This window comes from Columba livia, chromosome 19, assembly GCF_036013475.1.
Source record: "Columba livia isolate bColLiv1 breed racing homer chromosome 19, bColLiv1.pat.W.v2, whole genome shotgun sequence".
Taxonomy (NCBI): domain Eukaryota; kingdom Metazoa; phylum Chordata; class Aves; order Columbiformes; family Columbidae; genus Columba; species Columba livia.
In genome coordinates, this window is record NC_088620.1 from 4437718 (window position 1) to 4457376 (window position 19659).

At 42.5% G+C, this 19659-nt stretch overlaps 1 protein-coding gene across 1 annotated transcript in view; it reads left to right on the plus strand.

Annotated features, from left to right (window-relative positions):
• Positions 1 to 18539, plus strand: part of MED27 (mediator complex subunit 27) — an 80505-nt gene extending 61966 nt beyond the window's left edge. Inside the window, exons 5-8 of the mRNA XM_005512862.3 lie at positions 370 to 477; positions 7154 to 7195; positions 15595 to 15672; positions 18060 to 18539. Coding sequence (XP_005512919.1) covers positions 370 to 477; positions 7154 to 7195; positions 15595 to 15672; positions 18060 to 18194 — 363 coding nt within the window. The 3' untranslated portion in view covers positions 18195 to 18539. The remainder of the gene's footprint in view (positions 1 to 369; positions 478 to 7153; positions 7196 to 15594; positions 15673 to 18059) is intronic.
• The last annotated feature ends 1120 nt before the right edge of the window (positions 18540 to 19659 follow it).

Consider the following 19659-nt stretch of genomic DNA (forward strand, 5'->3'; position numbering starts at 1 on the left):
GCTGCCATGAGAAGAGTCCGCTTTGTCTTTCAAATTATTTTTCTCTGAGTGGACTTTATATTGGAGAATATCAAATACCTCGAAAATAATCACATTTGCTCGTTGTTTTCGACAAGTTATTGAGTTGTGGTGTCATGCCTACACAAGGGAATTCTGTGAATTGTTACATTTTCAGTTGCAAATGAATGTTTGTTTGTTCTGTACTTTATAGTCTCCCTCTTTCTCATAACACACACAGTGCTTTTAGATCTTTTATTTTGGTCTATCTGTAAGATATTGAAAACTGAAATTGCATCAGCTTAGGCCGTTAACTTGATGGTCTTGTGACTCTCCTTCAGCTCATTTTTGTCCTTCTCTTGTTCTTCACAGGTTACCTTAGGAAAAGTGTTAAAAGTGATAGTGGTGATGCGGAGCCTCTTCATTGACCGGACAATAGTAAAAGGCTACAATGAAAATGTCTACACTGAAGATGGCAAGGTAGGTTTTTGGATATCCAGCGACATTCAGTTTTATTTTCACCTGGTATTTAAAGGACAGAGAACAGGAATCCCCTCACAAGGATGCTAGAAACGTAAAACTGTCAGAAGGCTCTGTGGATGTTTTGCAGGATGCTCTGGTTTCAATTTATCATGCTTTGCTTGGATTTTTCATACCCAAATATCTGACTTCTTTCTAAGCTCTGAAGCCCTCACCTGAATTTCTAATTGATCACCTTAGACCCCAGTTGCTTCGTTAATAATGTCTACTGAGAAAACATTTTTTCAGCGTACCGGCACATCAATAGCCCAGGGTTCAGATTTCTCTTTACCAAGAGCCATTGGGAAATCGTGGGCTAGTTTTGTGCTCAACTTGAGAAACAGAACCGTGAGGATCATTGGTAGGTTGTCTTCAAGAATTTGCCTGTCAGTAATAGCGCAGAACAGCAGCTGTTAAAGCAAGTGTTACCTGTTTCCACAAGCGATTTGTTTTATGAACAATTCACCCTGCTTGAACCCTCAAGTTCCGTCTGACCGCACACACTCCCTGTGGCTCTTTAGCACATCGCAAGATGTTAATGGGACCTGACGGCCTGCAGCTCAGCTTGTTTCTCTTTTCGGGGTGGAACGGTCTCTCTTTCCGAGACATCCACCAGCACTCTCCTTTGCCACTAACAGTACTAAATACCTCCATGTTTCACATAGTTTTCTCTCTGGAGCTTTCTCTTCTGATTATGAAGCCTATTAAAACAAAAAGTTCATTATATCAAGATGAGCACTTGGCACCCATAGGCCATGTTATAATGAGGTGAGACTGTTTTCTTTTCAAAAGTGATAACAGTGTTGTAGCACGTTGTGCGCTGACCCGGGGTTCAGCGGCGCTGAGGCTGAGCCTCCGTTCCCGGCAAAAGGCCGGGAGCTGATCTGCTGAAGGAGACACTGCAGCTGTGTTCCCAGAGAGAGATTCTGGCTCAAAGGGCAGGGGATTGGCCTAAGAAGTAGTAAAACAAAAACTGCTTGATTTTGATTTGCATTATTCAAAAATGCAGGAGCAGCTGCACCATATCCCTGTATATTAGCATATAAATACAGACTTAGAGCACCAGCCCCTGTTCATCCCAAATTCTGCTCAGAAGTGACATGATTGTCTGCCTGAGGAGCGCTGACAGTGCTTGATGGATTCCCGTGTCACCCTTCATTTGGGTATCCTCTGATGAATCCAGTTTCCTTTGAAGCTCCCTTGAAATAAAATAATGCTATATACGCTGAAAAGCTAAGTAAAAGAGTTCCTTTCCGAAACTCAGCACCTGGTGCTGGGCTTGTATTTAGCTCCAGCTTCACCCTCTCTCGAGCCGTACGCTGTTCCTCTGTCATCGTTTGCGAGGGGACAGCGGGTCCCACCAAGGCCAGCTTTGGGCACTAACCTGTGTCCGCTGTCCCTGGGGAGCAGTTCAGCCGCTCCAAAGCGTCGGTGCTAACACCTGGCTTATTTTCTTGCTTTAAGCCAGTCTGCAGGGAGTCTGTTATCTACCAGTTTAGCTTTCTGTGTCCAAAGCTCCGCTCTGTGACTGCTCCCGCGAGGCTACACGGACCATTCCGTGGCAGTTTGCTGTTCTGTTGGGCCATCCCAGGGCTTTCGCAAACCTGAAGGTCTGTGTTTTAGGTGTAAGTTGGAACATTTCATTTAACTGAAGTAGAACTGGAGTTGCGGCCACTTAAATAATGAGTAAATTTGGCTTGGAAGATTGAATAAATGCGTAGCTTGCTAGTTTTGCCAACTGGAGCACATATTGACAAACAGTGCGCTCCCTCTTTTTCACTAATTAACTACACTGGTAATTGAAGAATAAGAATAAGATTGTGCTCTTGCAACGATTTGCTTTACTTATTGTGCCTGCTGGGAATGAGTGATTACAGTCAGTTGCAAACATAGTCCATTCCAATTCCTTCGCTGTCACAACAGATGCTTTTGGGAAAGTACCAGTGAGCTTTCACCAAACTATCCTGGCTTCTCAGTTTATAGCCCTATAGGGGAAAAAAATGCACAGAAGAGATACAGAAGAGTACAAAAAAAGAGAAGATCAGCATGTATCTTCTTTATTAAATAACAAAAACGGGGAGAACACTCAGGATCACAGTAGGAGATGGTCTTTTTTCCATTGAGCTGTTTGCACAGTCATTGCTGATTTGGACGTTGGTTTATGTGTTCCTAGGAAGCATTTAATGCCTGCAAACAGCAGCGATGAGATTATCGTATCATACGATACGACAATTTTGAAACTCCTGTCTTTTCTGTAAGCCATGTTGAAGAAGGGACGCTGGATAAATGGTTGTGTTTCTTTAAGCTGAAATAGCCAAATGAGGGTCTGTTGAGTTATTCTCTGAGCTGCACAGAGCAGGAGGTCCTTTCAGTAACAAAAGTGAGATTTAGTGCGGGGATTTCTGCAGGTAAAGCAAGATTTGGGGCAGGAAAATCTATTCAACAAAAGAAGAAATGGCCATCATGGGGAGACTGAACGGTCACATGGACCATAAGTGAAACATGGACTGTGCAGAGAAGAGGCCAAGGATTTGCAGAGCAGGGAGGTCATCATCTCTGAAAGTACAACTGGTTTAGCAAACTTCACATTACTGGGGAAAAATAAATAAAAATGGAAGAGGTGAGTGCAAACAGCAGAAGTGCTGACGGTCCTCTGGTCCCTTAGTCAGGCAAGTATAGGAATAAACCAAATGTGGATGTTTCCCCCAGTTGTGGAATGGTCCATGGTGGCATCCTACTAGTTCATGTGAAAGCTTCACGTGGTTTCTACTGTGCTGGAGTCTAGTTAAATTGCGTACTCCCTCTGACAGCTTTAAATACTTTCAAAATTAAGGTGAAAAAATAGAAGTCTTAAGCTTGCACTGATTAAAATAGGATACTACATTCCAGGGTTTTATTTTCACGCTTTGCTTATACAGACAAAGAATAATTTCGTTTCTTAAGTGCTTCATGTACTTCTCTCTTCAGTTATTCACAAACCCCACAGAATATGTCATTGCCAGGTTGCCAGCTACATAACTTAGACATTTTTGGTGACATTTGGTGAAAACAACGGGTGAGATCTGGCAGGCTCTGTCGTGTCGTGGGTTCCGGACGCTGATCGCTCTGTGGTCTCTCTTGCTTACCGTATGAACCCGTTACCTCCACCACTTACTGCTGCATTTTAATTAGCCCCGTGGTTCTCGTGATGGCACCGTGCCACCCTTAATTTCAAACTCTGACACACTCTTTGTGCACTGGAATTTAACCATGGGTAGTAATTAATTACTAGTGTTGTCCTGATGCCTGAATAAATGAAGCTACGCAGCTCACCCTTATTGTCAGCTGAGCCATTAGGAGCCCTAGTCTGCCAATAAAAATCAAAATGGATTGGGATTTTTTGGCAGAATAATACCACGCTTTTCTTTGGATGCAGAGACCAAGAACCACCTTGACAGGACATATTTAGAGTGAGTACTTAACACTGCTGCCTAACCAAATTCCTGGTTTCGCATCCGTTATACTTAACTAAAGAAACATAAGTGTCTCTGTTGAATTATCACGTTAAGGAACTTGGGTTATGTTAATTCTATAGCTTCATTAATTACCCCATATCAATAAGAAAAGGCAGCTTTTAGCCTCCTAGCGTAAGAGAGGAAAAGAAATAGTAGTATCAAAGGAAAGCTTCAAAGACAGGCAGAGCTGTCTCTCGGGTAATTTCTGATCCCTGCATTCTTTCCACTTCAAAGCTGGATGTGTGTGTGTTTGGGTGACGGGGGGGTTGAATCCGATTTCTCTAATAAGTGTTGGCACCGGACCTGTTTGATATTAGATGCAGGGAACATTCTGATTTGTTATCGCCTTTGAAATCGTTCAGACGACCTTCAGAAAATGGCCTCTTGTTACTTGTGCCGGGGGTGGGTGGGGAGAGTGGGGCATTGGGAAAAAAAGCCCCAGTTTAATTCACATGCAGAGGATGCCCTGAAATTGTGCTTTCAGCAGTTTTTTAGTTACAAATGTGTGTCTTGATTGAAAGTGAAAAGTTGAAGAATAATAGACCTATAACGATGCATTCTTTAATCTGCCTCTGCCTTAATCCTCTGTTTCAGGGGGAAAGGTGGGCATTCATTTAGGATGTATGCATGTGGTTTGGGGGGTTTGGTAGCTTTTTCTTTCTCTTTTTTTTAACTCGGATAACAGCACGTCTGTAAGACAGACATTCATTACTTTTTCAGCTTTTCAGTCTTCCTGCTTGCTAATGAACATTCAGAACCTGTTGGACTCATCTTAATGCAGCATCTGAAGTGGACTTTTTTTTAGATCTTGAGTCTAACTAGAGAGAATCACGTACTTGGTTTGATCACTAGAGATTAGCAAAACCATATATACATTCCAATTATAGCAACTCTGTCTGCAGCCAAAGAAAGCCTTAAATTACATGAAAACATTTTTTAAAAAATATGCATTAATTTTTTATATTCAAATGTAGGCTTTTCTAAATGGAAATGCGATGCTTCCTTCCCAACAGGCTCAGGTCTGTTATTAAATCAAGCTCAGGTCCAAGTCCAGGCTGAAATGGACTCTAGAGTATGAGGGTGTTGGTGTTCACGCAGGTTCTTGATCCCACCCTAAGAGCTGGTAAATGCAAAAAGGTTTGGAGATTCATGCCTCGGGGTATTTCTGTCTTAGTCCGACCTGGAAAAGGCATCGAGACATCAGCTGCCTTTGGTCTCATGGCAAGGTCAGTGGTACTGAGCCAGGAAAAATCTGTCCTGAACTGGTTTTTAAAGTCTTTAACATCACCTTCTGTCCAGATTGAGGTTCGGGGACTCAAGTGTCACTTCTGTGCCAGTATTTAGAAGCAGGAACTTTGTGCATTCTGAACCTTTTTAGCGATGTGTTAACTTGTGCGCTAGGGTGTAGAGGTTGTCACCTTTTGCTAGTTAGACTCTCTCACCTATTGCCACTGTCTCATACTGTTGCTGACCGTGGTCTGAAAGAGAGCTTGTCTGAAGAAGACTGTAGCAACTCAGACAGACTGTCTGCCCCGAACCGTGGCTGTTCAGGTTTATGGCTGCGGGGAGTGCCAGAGCCGGCTGCTGCCGGGTGACGATGGCAGCATCCCACCTGTGTGAGGTGTGAGCAGCCGCAAGGTCTGCTCTACATGGTCGCGAAGCTTAAGGAGGAGATTGAGATGCTGAGGACCATCAGGGAGTGTGAAAAGGAAATCGACTGGTGGAGGAACTCCCTGGCGTGCCACTCAGAGGGGCTCCAGGGGGATACCCCACAAAAAGCGATGAACCCCTTGCCCTGTTGGGCAGAGGGAGAAGACCTGAGGCAGCCCCTGCCCCGTCGCTGTCGGGCAGAGGTAGGGGACAGAAAAGATGATGAGGGTTGGCAGCCAGTTCCAGTTCGGGGCCATGGGCAATCCCCCTCCCTGCCTGCTTTGCCTCCCTACCTAACCCCATCTGGGTGTTCCTGCTCCATGGGGGGATTGCACTGGATGAGCTTTCCAGGGCCCTTCAACCCCTGACATTCTGGGATTCTGTGATTTCCTTCATTTCAGACTCTCATTTTTGTGCCTTTTAGAAGACTTGTTAATTCAGTATAACTTACGGGCATTACCATAAGACAGAGTTGAAATAATAAATTGGATTTCATAGTAAAGGAGATAAACCCCATGGTGGGAACGCGTGAGTCTGACCATGTTATCAAGCGCTAGAAGAGCTTCATCTGCTTCACAAATTTACTCAGAAAATATTTTCTTCTGTCTAGATTAAGATTCCCAAGGTTAATATTGTAGCAGACACCTTTCCTATGACAAGTTTTGTGCATATGGAATTGTCCGGTGGGATCTGTAGCAAAAAAAAGTGATTTGCAAGGCTGGAACTGATGGAAATTCCTCATTTTTTGTTGCTGCTTTTCCTTGACACAGCACAAGATATTGCACAGGGCTGGGCTAAAAGAGCATTAGCATGTCAGTTGAAATTGTTTAACATGTCCCTTACCTTCTGGTTTCTGGGGTTAATAAAACTTACTTCAATTTTGTTGTTCTAGTTTGTCTATAGTTGAGCACACATACGTGTCATGGGTTTGTGCAGTTATCTGCAACCTTAAATCTCTTTTAGTGGGATTTTTGTCTTCAAATGTAAATGCAGTTTCCTAAGGGATGCTTTATTTAGCCCCAGCAGACCACTGCTTGGGCTTAATTCAGCTAAACGTTCTTTGTGTCGTTTGTAACTGAATCACTTATTCAGACACAAGACAAGCATAAACTTAGTAAAAATGCCCTCATTTCAGAAACAGACTGAGCTGATGAATATTTGCATAGATCAGCCACAACCCCATACAAATGGAGATTTTGCTTTTTTTAAAAGACAATGTGTTAATTCAACAGGTCCTGTATATATATATATATATATTTTTACTACAACTGTGAATAACTATGCTCATCCTTCATTGCGATGCAAAGGAGATCGTAGGTCATTAATTCCTGTTCTTCGACTGCAATAAGTAAAGGCAATGGTTCAAAACAGCGAACTGAGAAATAAGTCTCCATAGATCTGTTTGCCTGCTTTTTTAATTTGAACAACTGCTTAACTTCTTTTTCTCAATAATCACGTGTAGTAATATATAACTTTTTTTTTTCCTACTGTAGCTTGACATATGGTCCAAATCCAACTATCAAGTTTTTCAGAAGGTAAGTCCCATGTTATTTCTCTCTCCATAATGTGTATAGTAGATATGTGGAAATTGTTTCAAATATCTGGGCCCTTATGTAAAAGAATTCAGATTTATTCCTTTGTCATCACAACTTGAAAATAACAAACAATAATCTGGAATGATGGAAAACTATGAATACAAAAGGCGATCACCTCTGTTATTTAATTTGGATTTATTTCCCATCACAGTTCCAGTCCATGGTTTAGAATATTGGAGATTATACTACTGCAGCCTTAAAATTTCATGAAGAATTGTCAAGTACTCTGGTTTACATCTTTCAGGGGAGGAAGAACTGTTTCAGGTTTATTTGGATTTTGTTTTGTTGTTTTCGTTGGTTTTAGTTTCCCCTCCCTTTCCTGGGGGCTTGAGTTTAATACATCAGTTGAACTCACTTTCCAAACTGAGAAGATGATGGAGTGGAGCATCTCCCGGGTGAGGAAAGGCTGAGGGAGCTGGGGCTCTGGAGCTGGAGAAGAGGAGTCTGAGGGGTGACTCATTAATGTTTACAGATATCTAAAGGGTGAGTGTCAGGAGGATGGAGCCAGGCTCTTCTCGGTGACAACCAATGATAGGACAAGGGTAATGGGTTCAAACTGGAACACAAAAGGTTCCACTTAAAATGGAGAAGAAACTTGTTCCCAGTGAGGGTGGCAGAGCCTGGCCCAGGCTGCCCAGGGGGGTTGTGGAGTCTCCTTCTGTGCAGACATTCCAACCCGCCTGGACACCTTCCTGTGTAACCTCATCTGGGTGTTCCTGCTCCATGGGGGGATTGCACTGGATGAGCTTTCCAGGGCCCTTCCAACCCCTCACATTCTGGGATTCTGTGAAAAGACCGATGAATGTGAGCAATGAGTATAAAATTACTGAGAAGGTTAAAGTGTATTTTGGGAAGATCTATATCTTGCTATTTTCAGGTAGGGAAGAGAAGATTTTTCTTTGAAGCCTTCTTGTCAAAATGCTCTAAGTTCAGATTGATCTGGGTTTAAATTCTGCTTTCCTTACCTTCCAGCCACAGTTCAAGGAGCCTGAGTCTCCAGCTCGTGCTCCGGGTTCCTTTCATCTGCTTTTGTACTTCGTGTAACAAATGGGGGTCACGGACTCCAAAGGGCACAAAAGCAGGGGTCAAAAGTGGGGCATATCGGCTCTATTTGTGCATCTTCCTTCCGAGGTTTGAGATGCACTCAGGAGGGAGGATGTTTGACCTGTGATATTAACCTGCTGGAGATCAAAGGACAGGTTTTGGGGAGGGTGCTTGTGCTCCCCTCTGCCTACCATTAAAGCAAAGTTCTGCTGCATTTCATGCTTTACCCCCGAGATTAGTGGATTAAATATTCTTACTCTTTTTTCTTGCTCTTCAAAAATATTTAGTGTCAAGTAGGGTAAACCAGCAGGAATTAAACCAGTGTATATCTTAACTTGTTTATCAGTGTGCTTTAAAGATTTTCTTGCAATGGAGTAAATTCAAAGTTCTGTAAGTGCATCATCTGAATTCCCCCATGTGTGCACTTGGTTCTAAGTTCATTTGGGCATAACATAGTCTTCCTGGGTGTTTTGGTTTGGAATAATTGAGAAGGGTTAAGTCAGATTGCCATGATTTGTGCTAAATGATAATAAATTGTGAGGTTTTGATAGTATGTTTTTATTTTTCTATATACAAGATAACAGAGTAAATATAGAGTTTGTTTAGAAGTCCAAGTTAAGGACTTAGGGAACAGAAACATGTAAATTCCAGGTCTAGTTCACGGCCTTCGGACTAAAAATGAAAGTGAGAAAACATGAACTAACCCCCTTACTGCTGCCTGTGTGCATAAATAAGAATCTTCATTGTCTTCCTCATTTTCTAAAATAACATGATGCAACCTGAATTTTAAGTTCCTGTTCTCCAGTTCCCTCTCTGTAAATAATACCAAATGCATGAATATTTACCACACAAAACCAGAAGGAAAGGACTGCAGGAGGAAGGGTTCCCTGTAACCAGCTGTCTGCATTTTTATAGTAGTTGTATACATTTTGTTCCCAGCCCTGTCGCTGTGTTACCTGGGGCATCTCAACCTCTCTTTGGACGGGTTTCCCACATCCCTTAGGCTGGGATGATACTTGCTGACTTCACAGGAGCTGTTGCTGAATCGGTTGCACAGTGCTCTCAGGTTCTTGCATGAAAAATGTGATAAAAATGCAAGGCGATGGTACTTTGTAATCGATAGATTCTGTACTATTGAGCTGATAGTTACAGTTCAGGCTAGGACCTGAGTCAAGTTTTCAAACAGATGATAGAAAATGCTGTGGTTCAGCATAGGTTTTTTCTCTGTGGTGCTGTGCTTGGTTTGATTTTCTCTTTATTCTCTGGAGCTGCACTTGTAGCCATTTGTAATACCCAGGAATAGTGATGTAGCAGTAGCAAGATAAATAGATAAAATAGCATTAGAGAAACTATTACACTCTGTTACTAGCGTAGGATCTGTGCTGCAGGATCTTCAGAACAGATGTTTTCGTGCCATTAAAAAATCATCAGTAAATGTGTCAGAGCACGTCTGGATGTTCCTGAAACACGTTTCACATGGGAAAACGCGGCTGAGGATCTGCTTCCACCTTTCCCATGGTAAAACCCATCACCCCTCTGAAGGGCAGGGCTGATTCTCTTTAAAACCTGGACCAAGTTCTCAAACTGTGTCTTCAATGATAAATAACAACACCTGGAGCTGACGAGGTGCCTGCTGGGGTGGCCGCCGGCCTGTCAGACCTCACAGGGCTCAGCGCCACTGTCCAGGTTAAGGACCAGAGACCTCTGATCTTCAAACCAACCCTGTCAAACGAAGCTAAATTTGTCCTGACTTTTTGTTTGCAAACGTTGGCTGTGTCAGCAAGCCTTTTCTCTCCCCTCCTTATTAAGCAGGATACCCGAGTGTGTATAATTTGACGGGGGACAGCTCCCGGAGGGCCCATTACCGATAAAGTGTACGGTCATTTTCTGAGTTCCCTGGAGACTCCTTGAATCTGGTCCTGGGGTGAATAAGCTTTATAGGCATTGAATCCACCAGCAGGGTTAGATTCAGAGAATGGAGCTGGGAAATAAGAGAGGGAAAGCTGAAAGGGCAAAAGCACAAGGAGCAAAGAAAAGGTTTTTCAGGCTTCCGTGTTGGTCTGACATTTAAACTCAGCAGGAGCGGCAACTGTTTTGGTCTTAAAGCTCCTTATTTTAACACCTTGCATGGCTTGATCCACTAGTGCGAGAGGACGAAAGGAACAGGAAATATTTGGGGACTTAAATATTGGTGGGAGGAAGAGTGTACAGGAGGGCTGTGTAATGCCCGGTCATTGTGCAGAGGATTAAAAAACATATATTGTAGAGAATGGTGCGATATTCATAACTTTACATTCAAAAAACAGGCAAATATATAGAATAGTGAAGCTGCTCTGAATGGATCAAAATGGGAGATGGTGTCAAACATTAACTGTTTAATTTATCAAGCTCCTCAGTTAAGAGCAGCGTAACTGTTTCAGCTGTGTAATATGGTCAGTTTGGCTGTTTGAGACGTATGCATAGGTGTTAAACCCATGTATTTCATTCTAATCTTGGAGTGCTGTTCTTCATTTTGCCTGAGCAGTCTATCAGTTTTAGCATGCCACAAGCTGCTTTTGTTTTGGCTTGATATGCTTCATCCCAAGGCACATTTTAACCTAAATTTGGGGAGCTATTTGTGCCCACACAGCTGTTTGTGAGCTGCGTGATCCCACCGTGGGGGACCTCGGAACACGATTTTCACCACCACAAGGGCACTTAAGTATTGTAATGTATGAAGATGTATTCTTGTCAATAATCTAAGAATAAAATCGCACACGGGATGAATGCATGCATGAGACAAATATTGGGCTATTGATGATGTCTGTTCAAGGAGAGGAGATGGACTGTCCCAGGGTCACCTGCGCAATCGCTCCTTTGCGTGATCAGTACTTGGCTCTGTTTGAAATAAAATCTCCATGACCCAGTCCAAACAAGCAGAACAAGCGAAATAAAAACTTAAGCGCTCTATGAGCTCTCAAGACAACTGATAAATCCTGCGCTTCGGAGAAGTCTGGTAGTGCTTTACTGAACTGGGAGTGGGGAAAGGTGCGTGGAGGATTCGTGTGTTGTTCATCAGTGCCCGTTGGCAGAGGCACCATCCATCATCCTTCCGAGCGCCTCTCGGGCACCGTGTTCATGCGCCAGGGTCCCTCCAGAGAGACTCAAATGTGTTCTGGAGAGAAGGTTGAATAATGGGAATCCTTGGAAACGAACAGAGGCGCTTGTGCAGTTTTCCTGTAAAAGGTCTAAACACTAATAAAATAACTTATAACTTCCTTTTTTTTTAGTGCTGCGATCATCCTCCAGAGCTCATTGCTACAGGTGACTGTTAAGGCCGTGAACTTAGCAGGGTTTAAACCAAAAAATGAAAAAACTTCCAGGGGATTTAGAGAATCCCTTTATATGAGATGGAGTTGTCAGTGCTGCACTTGAGGGAATAAACCAATAAGTAAGTGGCAGGAAAGTTATGGCGCTTAAAGGAAGTTTTGCACCGACTTTTGAAAAGCATATTTACTGTCAGCGAGATAAAATGCTAGAAGAGAGAGGCAGCTTCTATAATTTAGTCCTGTGATGTTCATATTTTTTCTGTTTTAGTTTTTATACCGGGTATAGCTTGATATATCTGTGGAACATACCTCGACTGTGGTGGAGCAAAGCTGGACCATAGGTCTGTGCTTTTGTGCCTTTTATTCCAATTAGAGGAAGCACGTGTTCAGCTTTCTCAGCTTGTGAGTTGCAGAATGCTTTTTTGCAATGAGTGTTCAGCCTCGGGAATGCTGTATGACTGGCAGGTGCCATTTGTTGGATGTGTCACCTTTGGGAAGCACGTTCCAGCAGAGTGGCACTGTCGAGCGGGTAAAGAAATGCTGTAGGAATGACTGGGCTTGGTTCGGGTGAGTCAAATAACAGGGATTTTGGGTTCTGGGTGTTGGGGATTTTCTTGCAGCAGAACAGACAATCCTCCTCTTTCTGGGTCCTCGGTGCATTCGCCAAGAGTGACAAGGACGTAGGATTTTACTGCAACTTCGTGCAAATTCAGATAAGGTTTGATCCAGCATCAGTCTGGTTTGTATTCCTGATACATACGGTGCCCTAGACAAGGGAGCAGAGTTGTGTTTAAGAAGTACGTGGTTATAGGCAACTTGAATTCGGATGTGAAAAAGAGAAAGAAAAAAATTCAGGCAATATAATTAACTATTAGCAAGAAGGGAAGTTTTCTTGCTCAGTTTGAAACAAGAGCATACCTTGCGATAGGAGAATCGTTTCACACAGCCCAAGACAGCTGAGGTTTGTTTAAAGGAGAAGACCAGGACTGTCTCTTTGCCGGATTTTTGTTCCCATGTAACTCAAGTCTCTTTGCTCTGTCTCCAAGCAGGACCATGCTCAGTTACACAGTAGCTGTTTTATTTAGCAAAATTGTGGCTTCAGGAGATTGCCTTGTCTTGCTTTTTTTCTGTTAAAAAGTGCAAGTGCTTTTAGATATATGAATTGTGAAATGTTGAGCTTTTCTGCAAGATCACTTGAAAATCTATTTCAGGATCCAGCTATCCCGATCAATGTGTGCTCTTCTGAATGTGCTCCCGAATAGAAACAGGGAGAGACATTAGTAAGGGCCCAATAACTTAGACAGCAGTACGTAAGGTAGAGCAATAAAAGTGAAGTTAATAAAATAAAGCCCTGAAATGTACACCATGTCATCCTAAACCCAGAATAAATTAGTTTGTGATTCCAACTTGGCTGGAAGAAAAAGCGTGTCCTTTAAGCGAGCTGGCACATATGCAGTTTGTTTTGCTTTGCTTTGCTGTGAAATCGTATTGCCATTAGTGGAGCTGGGTATTGATTCTTTTTCCTCTTTTAATCTTGGACGGTTTGTGTTTTCTCTCATCATCTGTGTTATCCTGGGGGGTTTAATCCTTCCCCTTCTCCCATGGACTGGCCAGTTCATCATTTGCCCAGCTCTTTTCTATTTGACATCATGTTTGCTGGTTTTGGGGGGGTCATTCCCCTACTCTTCCTCACATTTGACACCCACTTTGATCTTTTTTTAGGAGCACTTTAGTAGCGCTATTTTTATGGTAGATATCACCTCCTTTTTGTTCAGAAAACATTATTAGTGTTCTAGCAATGCTGGGATGGCTTTTATCTCCCCATGGCATCTCATTAGCTTTACATTACAATGGGAACAACATATGTGCGACTTCGCCAAAGTGGCCAGTCAATTTGAATTTGTTAATAGCAGTATTTTTCTAAGCAACTTCCTTCAGTGCCAAGAGAAAACAACTTTGTTGTTCAGGAAAAAAAGAAATACAGTTTGTTAGAAGTAGAAATACAGCAGAAGGAGAGCGGCTGCTCATAAATATCTTCAGAACTTTCTATTCTTTGACATGTCTGGTACCATCCTATAAAAGCATTATCTCAAAAGAAAATAATTCACATAGCTACCAGGGCTTGGATTCCAGTCATTTCTAAAAGCTACATGAGATGTATTTAAATGAAATGCCTGTTTTGAGTTAGGCAGAGGTATTAACGTGCTGTTAATCGCATTCTTTCTGATTTATTTTGAATAGAAATGGCTCAAGGAGGCCGAGGTCCATTTTGTGAATATTTTTGCGAACTCACCAGAATGCGCACGGTCCCGATAGTTTTCTGTTCCCGATGTCGGGATCCCATGTCCACACTAACGGCGCTGCTGTCGGAGTCGGGCGCGGGTACCAACCAAGGGGAGCAGGAGCTGCTCCCAACATTGTGAACTAACTTCAGCCCAGCTCCGGAGCGGGACAGACTGATTTGATGTGGTGAGGAGGCTTGTGTGGTGTGAATTAGAGCCTGTCTATACACGGATCTATTCAGGAGTACATCTACAGATTCACCTCCCTGAATAGCTTCAAGCACGAGCCTCTTTCTCCAGCCAAAGTGGGAGTGTTTCAGCACAACTTGCATTGCTGAATTAGACTAAATATGGATCAGGAACAAGTGGAGTTAGCTGGGAATAGCAAATGTAATTTCAGTTCATGCTATCTTACTCAAAATTTACCATAGCATATAGACAAGCCCTGGGAAATATCACAGTATCACAGTATCAAATATATAGACGAGCATTACTTCTCTGTGCTGAAATTAGAAAATACACTTTAATCACTAACTAAACAATCATGTATCTTGTTGAATGCTTTCATATTACTGATGAGGAACATTAATAGATTTACAAGTTACAAGAAGTGGAAGAGCTCTCGTCGCTGTGTTGTCTGAGTTCTTTCATAGTCCAGCCTAAAGATTTTTGCCAACAATTTGTACATTAAACCCAGAACTTCAGGACAGGAACAAGCTGTTGACTGCGCTAATCATTTAGGAACTGTTAGTGAATTGTATTGTAGCAGTTCAGAAACTGCCCCTTCCAGAGTAATTTTAAAATAGTAGTGATTTTTTTAAATAGAAATCTATTAAACTATTGGCTAGTCTTCCTGATTTTTCTTTAATTACTCTTGTTATTATACATTTTTTATATGTATTGTGTCTAGCTTTAATTCCCAGCTGTAAGATCTTGTTATGGCTCCATCTGGGAAATCAAAAGGCATTCTATCAGAAATCTTTTCCTAATGCGAGTATTTACAAACCATAATCATGCGGATTGATTCCTGGTTTCAGAGGAAATGAAACTGAGATGTTGATTCCGGTTTGTTCAATGTAAGCAACCTGAACTAGGACTATTTTTAAGTTTCCCCATTAAAGACTGGAGAGAAGTGTACTGATGCTTTTCATCAAAATGCATTTTCAAGTCAGGGTATTTTATCCTATTTTAGGTGAGGGTTTTGGTGTTTTTTGGTTTGTGGGTTTGGTTTTGTGTGGTTGGTTTGTGGTTGGGGGGGTTGTTTATTCGTGTCTTTGTTTGTTTTTCCAATAAACCACACCAACCCCAAAGCTTTAGGTTTTTTGGAATTCTTAGCCTCTATTCTTATAAGTTAGTCCTCCAGATCTATTTAATTTAGCAAGGTTATTGACAGCGTTTTGTCTTTTGTTGGGCACTATTAGGTTTTATCCTATTTTCTGAACTTCCAGAGGTGTGTTGGATTTTACTGTGCGCATACAAAGTTATTTATCCTGATTTCTTCAGCTCATTCGTGAATGAACTCAGCAGAGGGAATGGAAGCTCACTGGCCAGAGCTACCCAGAATTACTTAGAGAATGTCTTCACGGTCATGTAATCCTCAATTTGCTACATCCCCATGGAATTTACACTGCTTCCCTGCAGATTAACACTGTTTTGTCTGAAACACGGCATCTATAAGGGTGTATTCTCCTTTTGTCTGGTACAGGTGACGGATCATGCAACCACGGCACTGCTGCACTACCAGCTGCCTCAAATGCCAGATGTGGTGGTCAGATCTTTCATGGTAAGTGTCTTGGAAAATACAGATTTCCAGATAGACTTCAGCATGCTTCCACCTGCTTAAATAAGCTGCCCAGTAGAGGATTACACTAATTCCTTGTATCTCGTACCTGGACAAGGATGAAGAGCTCATTCTCATTACCCTGGGATAATTGGTGTTGGAGGACTGAGCTGAATACAGTTCTTCTGTCATAGGTCTCTATATTTGCTTCATGAGTCCTATTTGCAAAGCTGCTCTGGGTCATCTCTAAAGACAGGCGGAAAAACTCTCGGAGCCAAACTCTTTGCTTGTTTGTCAACCTGTCCAGCATGGGAAGTGATGTGAGTTATCTGCAGAATGATGAGAGGGAGGAGCATGTTCGGGATGAGCCCGTTTTGCTGTAGCCACTTCCAGCCCAGACTTTGTTCCTAAGGAATTGCACGGACTCACCCCGCGCCTCAGCAGGTTCTTTTGAGAATGAAGGAGAAGCTTGCTCAAGTATTCCACTGGCTTATTGCTGGATATAACGAATCAAATACCACTGAACCTTGATATGCAGATTTAAGTTGATCTCCTTTAATTCTGCTTGTATTTAGAATTTTATTTTTGAAATAAACTTGCATACAAGCAGCCTGGTTAATCAGGGGGTGAAAGCAAGGGGTTATGATTCAGAATTCCTCCACCAAGCTGGATTTTGGCGGTGGAGGCTCTTGCTATTCTCTCTGCTGCAGTCTCCCAAAGGCTTCGGGGAAAGGTTTTCTCTTCTTTTCAGACTTTTTCCTTCATTTACTTCCACTACATTACCCTTTCACCTGGAGCAATGTCACTGAGACTTACGAAAACAAACATCTAATTTTGCCATTCGCAATCTTGAGGTGTGTATGGTAGCTTTGGTTATTCTGTATCTGTCATTTCCACTCTGTAATTTCAGACCAGTCAGGCTCCTTTACCTGCTGTGCTGGTTTGTTTATTTAATAAAAAGGCCACTAAGATGAGAGATTTGCAACGGTCTCTTCTCTGGGAGTGCATCTTCTAATAATAGGTTTTGAAAGGTGAAAGCAACTATTACTGGTCAAATCCATGTTTCAACATGTTTCTGAAAATTAATGTTTAATAGAATGGGTAACACGTTTGTTTAAGCCATGGACCTGCCTTATTGATTTGATACAACACTACTAAAACTCTTAAGAAAGCAAAGCCAGATGTACACCAGGAGTGTCAATATGTTGGTCCTTTCACATGTCAGTTGTGCAATCACCATGACAGGATGTCATGAACCCCTAATTTTCTGATGGGAGTGAAGAATGTTGTGGGGTTTTTTTCTATCTACAGATGTCTCAAGTGCACAATTTAACTTCATTTACCTATTCTCATGTTATGGTTCAGAAAGTTCGATTTCTCTGTAGTGCGAGCAAAGCCCATCCAAGCTGAAGTAAATAACAGCAATTTGCTTGTAGTGTTTTGTTGCCCTTGTCCCCATATTTACTGCTAAACCCAGGGAAGATCTAGTTCTTTCGGAGGAGAGTTATTGACGGCCAAAGGTTCGGTTGCTATAGAGAAGGCTCTGATGAAGATGGAAGGATTTGTTTCAATAAACTCAGCTGACCTCTTCTTCAGAGAACAATTTTCTCTTATCGATGTGATTCAATAGGACTTTAAATGACAAGATTCATGTGCATCCTTCACAGTATCAATCTGCTGGTCTAGGTGGGGTTTAGTTGTGTATCTCCTTGAGTTGGGGGGTATGTGGTGCTCATTGGTATATGTGACGATGGGAACAATCCACTTTAGAGGCAAGAACTTTCCCCAGGAACACCCAAACTTGCTCTGTGTTGCTCAGCACGAGCCCTTTATGTATATATTTATCAGCATAATCAGATTTTAAATGGCACAGTATTTTTATGACCAACGAGTATTGATCTTGAAATTGCATTAGAGAGGAAGTTCGTTAGCTTGCTGTGAAAGTCCTTATATCTTCAGCAATGACGAGTTCAGACCAATCCAGTGTGATTGCAGCCAGGGTGGGATAGATGGTCATAGGAAGAGACAAACCAGTGTTTGGTTGAAGAAGGTACCCATCAAGAACAATTATATTCCAGTAAATATATGAGAAGCGTTCCAGTACTTGCTGTCCATCCTGGTTCTTGAGCTGTGAATACCTCTGCTCGGAGTGCATGAATCTCTAGTAACAAATCTGCTTAAGTGACTAAAAAAGCACAAGATGATTAATAAAGTGGGAATTCAGCTGTACAGTGACCTTGTAATCTTCTGCATGTTTCTGTTTATAAAATCACCCACTGGGCCCTGGCCAAAGTACATTCTCTGTCCTTGCTGTCGCTGTTTGACAAGAATGATGACAAAGGGGAACGTCCCCATCCAGTTCTCTGAATTTCTCTCCCTTTTGGTTTTAGACCTGGTTACGAAGTTACATAAAGCTGTTCCAGGCTCCGTGCCAGCGCTGCGGGAAGTTCCTGCAGGACGGTTTGCCGCCCACCTGGAGGGATTTCCGAACGCTCGAAGCTTTTCATGACACTTGCAGGCAATAGTCGCCGAGGCGCGAGGAGCCGACAGTCTGTTGGTTGGTGAACAAGCTGGTGGTTTAGGAGTTCTGGTTGGTAGTTCCATTTCTGAACCTTTCATCCTGTACTAAGTAGTGAGGTTGCGCTAATGCGTTTTGACTATTTAAAAGCCATCGGTCTGCAAGGTACGTGTGAGAAGCCGTGTGTGATCGCTTGATGCTTCTGAGCTGAAATTACATATCTGAGGAGACCCGACAGTAATAATCATTATTCTAAACCTTAATGAAAATATCTGTGTACAGTTTGTGTTTTGTTGCAGAATTTGCAATGTTGAAGACTTTTATAAGCCTGAAATAAATTTTGTATTCCAGAGTTTGTGCTGTTTATTTCATTATTTGGTCAAGAAACCCCTTGGGTTTGGTGTGGACTCTTTTCTGTAGAGAACCTGAAACATTTAACCATGCACGCTGATGCGATGGGGCAGGGGCGGTGCTGCAAGGCAGCTTATCTGGGTGCTGGGATTTTTTTTGTGGGAGAGATTATGACGTTGATTGAACATGGAATTTCAAAGGCATGTGACAGCTTGGAAGATGCAACGTACATTCGAAGGCGGAGGGAAACAGATGTTTCCCTTTACTAAAATTGTAATGAAAAATGTTAGCAAGATCTGCATGTATTAAGTGGTTAGAAAACACGTGATGAGCAGTGGCAGCGTGTATAATTCGTCATGGTTTAGAACAGAAAGCAGTAAAATAACTCAGCCCCAAAGCACAGCGCAGACACACGCAGCGTGTCTCCTAAATGATTTAAAATGTACACGCAACACAGCAGCAAAGAGGAGGATCCCTCCCAGTGATCGTTGCCCTGGGAATGGATTGGACATGGCACTTAGTGCCATGATCTAGTCAATGGACTGGAGCTGGACCAAGAGCTGGACTTGATGATCTCTGAGGTCTTTTCCAACCCAGTCAATTCTGTGAATGTTCAGCTCTGATAAGTCTCAGGCATTTTTCCTTCCTCCAAAGACCGGGGTGTCCAGGGTTCACTGGCTGGGGGTGAAGTGTCTTCTCTGGGATTTTCTTGAGGACTTTACATCTCATCTTGTTGTCTCCTGGTACCCAGTTTGATTAACTCTACCATCACTCCCACTAGCAGTGTTGTTTCCTTTACAACCTGCAAAAGCTTTGGTAATAACCCTGCTTTGGGGAGCTGCTGAGGGAGGGTGTGCAGGAGATTTGTCACGCAGTTCATTTTCAAATCAATGGACATTAAGGTCTAGCGCTGCGGACTCATTTTTGAGGTTCCATCTGCCTGTCTAAGAAACTTCCATTGCGGAAAGAAAAGATGCCCCGCTTGGAAGCTTTGGTGGTGGGAAAGTTTGGTTTTCAGCAAGGAATCCTGAGTAAATTAATCACATTTGATAAAAAGAAGGGGGATGAAGGAGACAAAAAAACAGGGCTGGAAGGGGACAGACCCAGCTTTTGGCACCTGA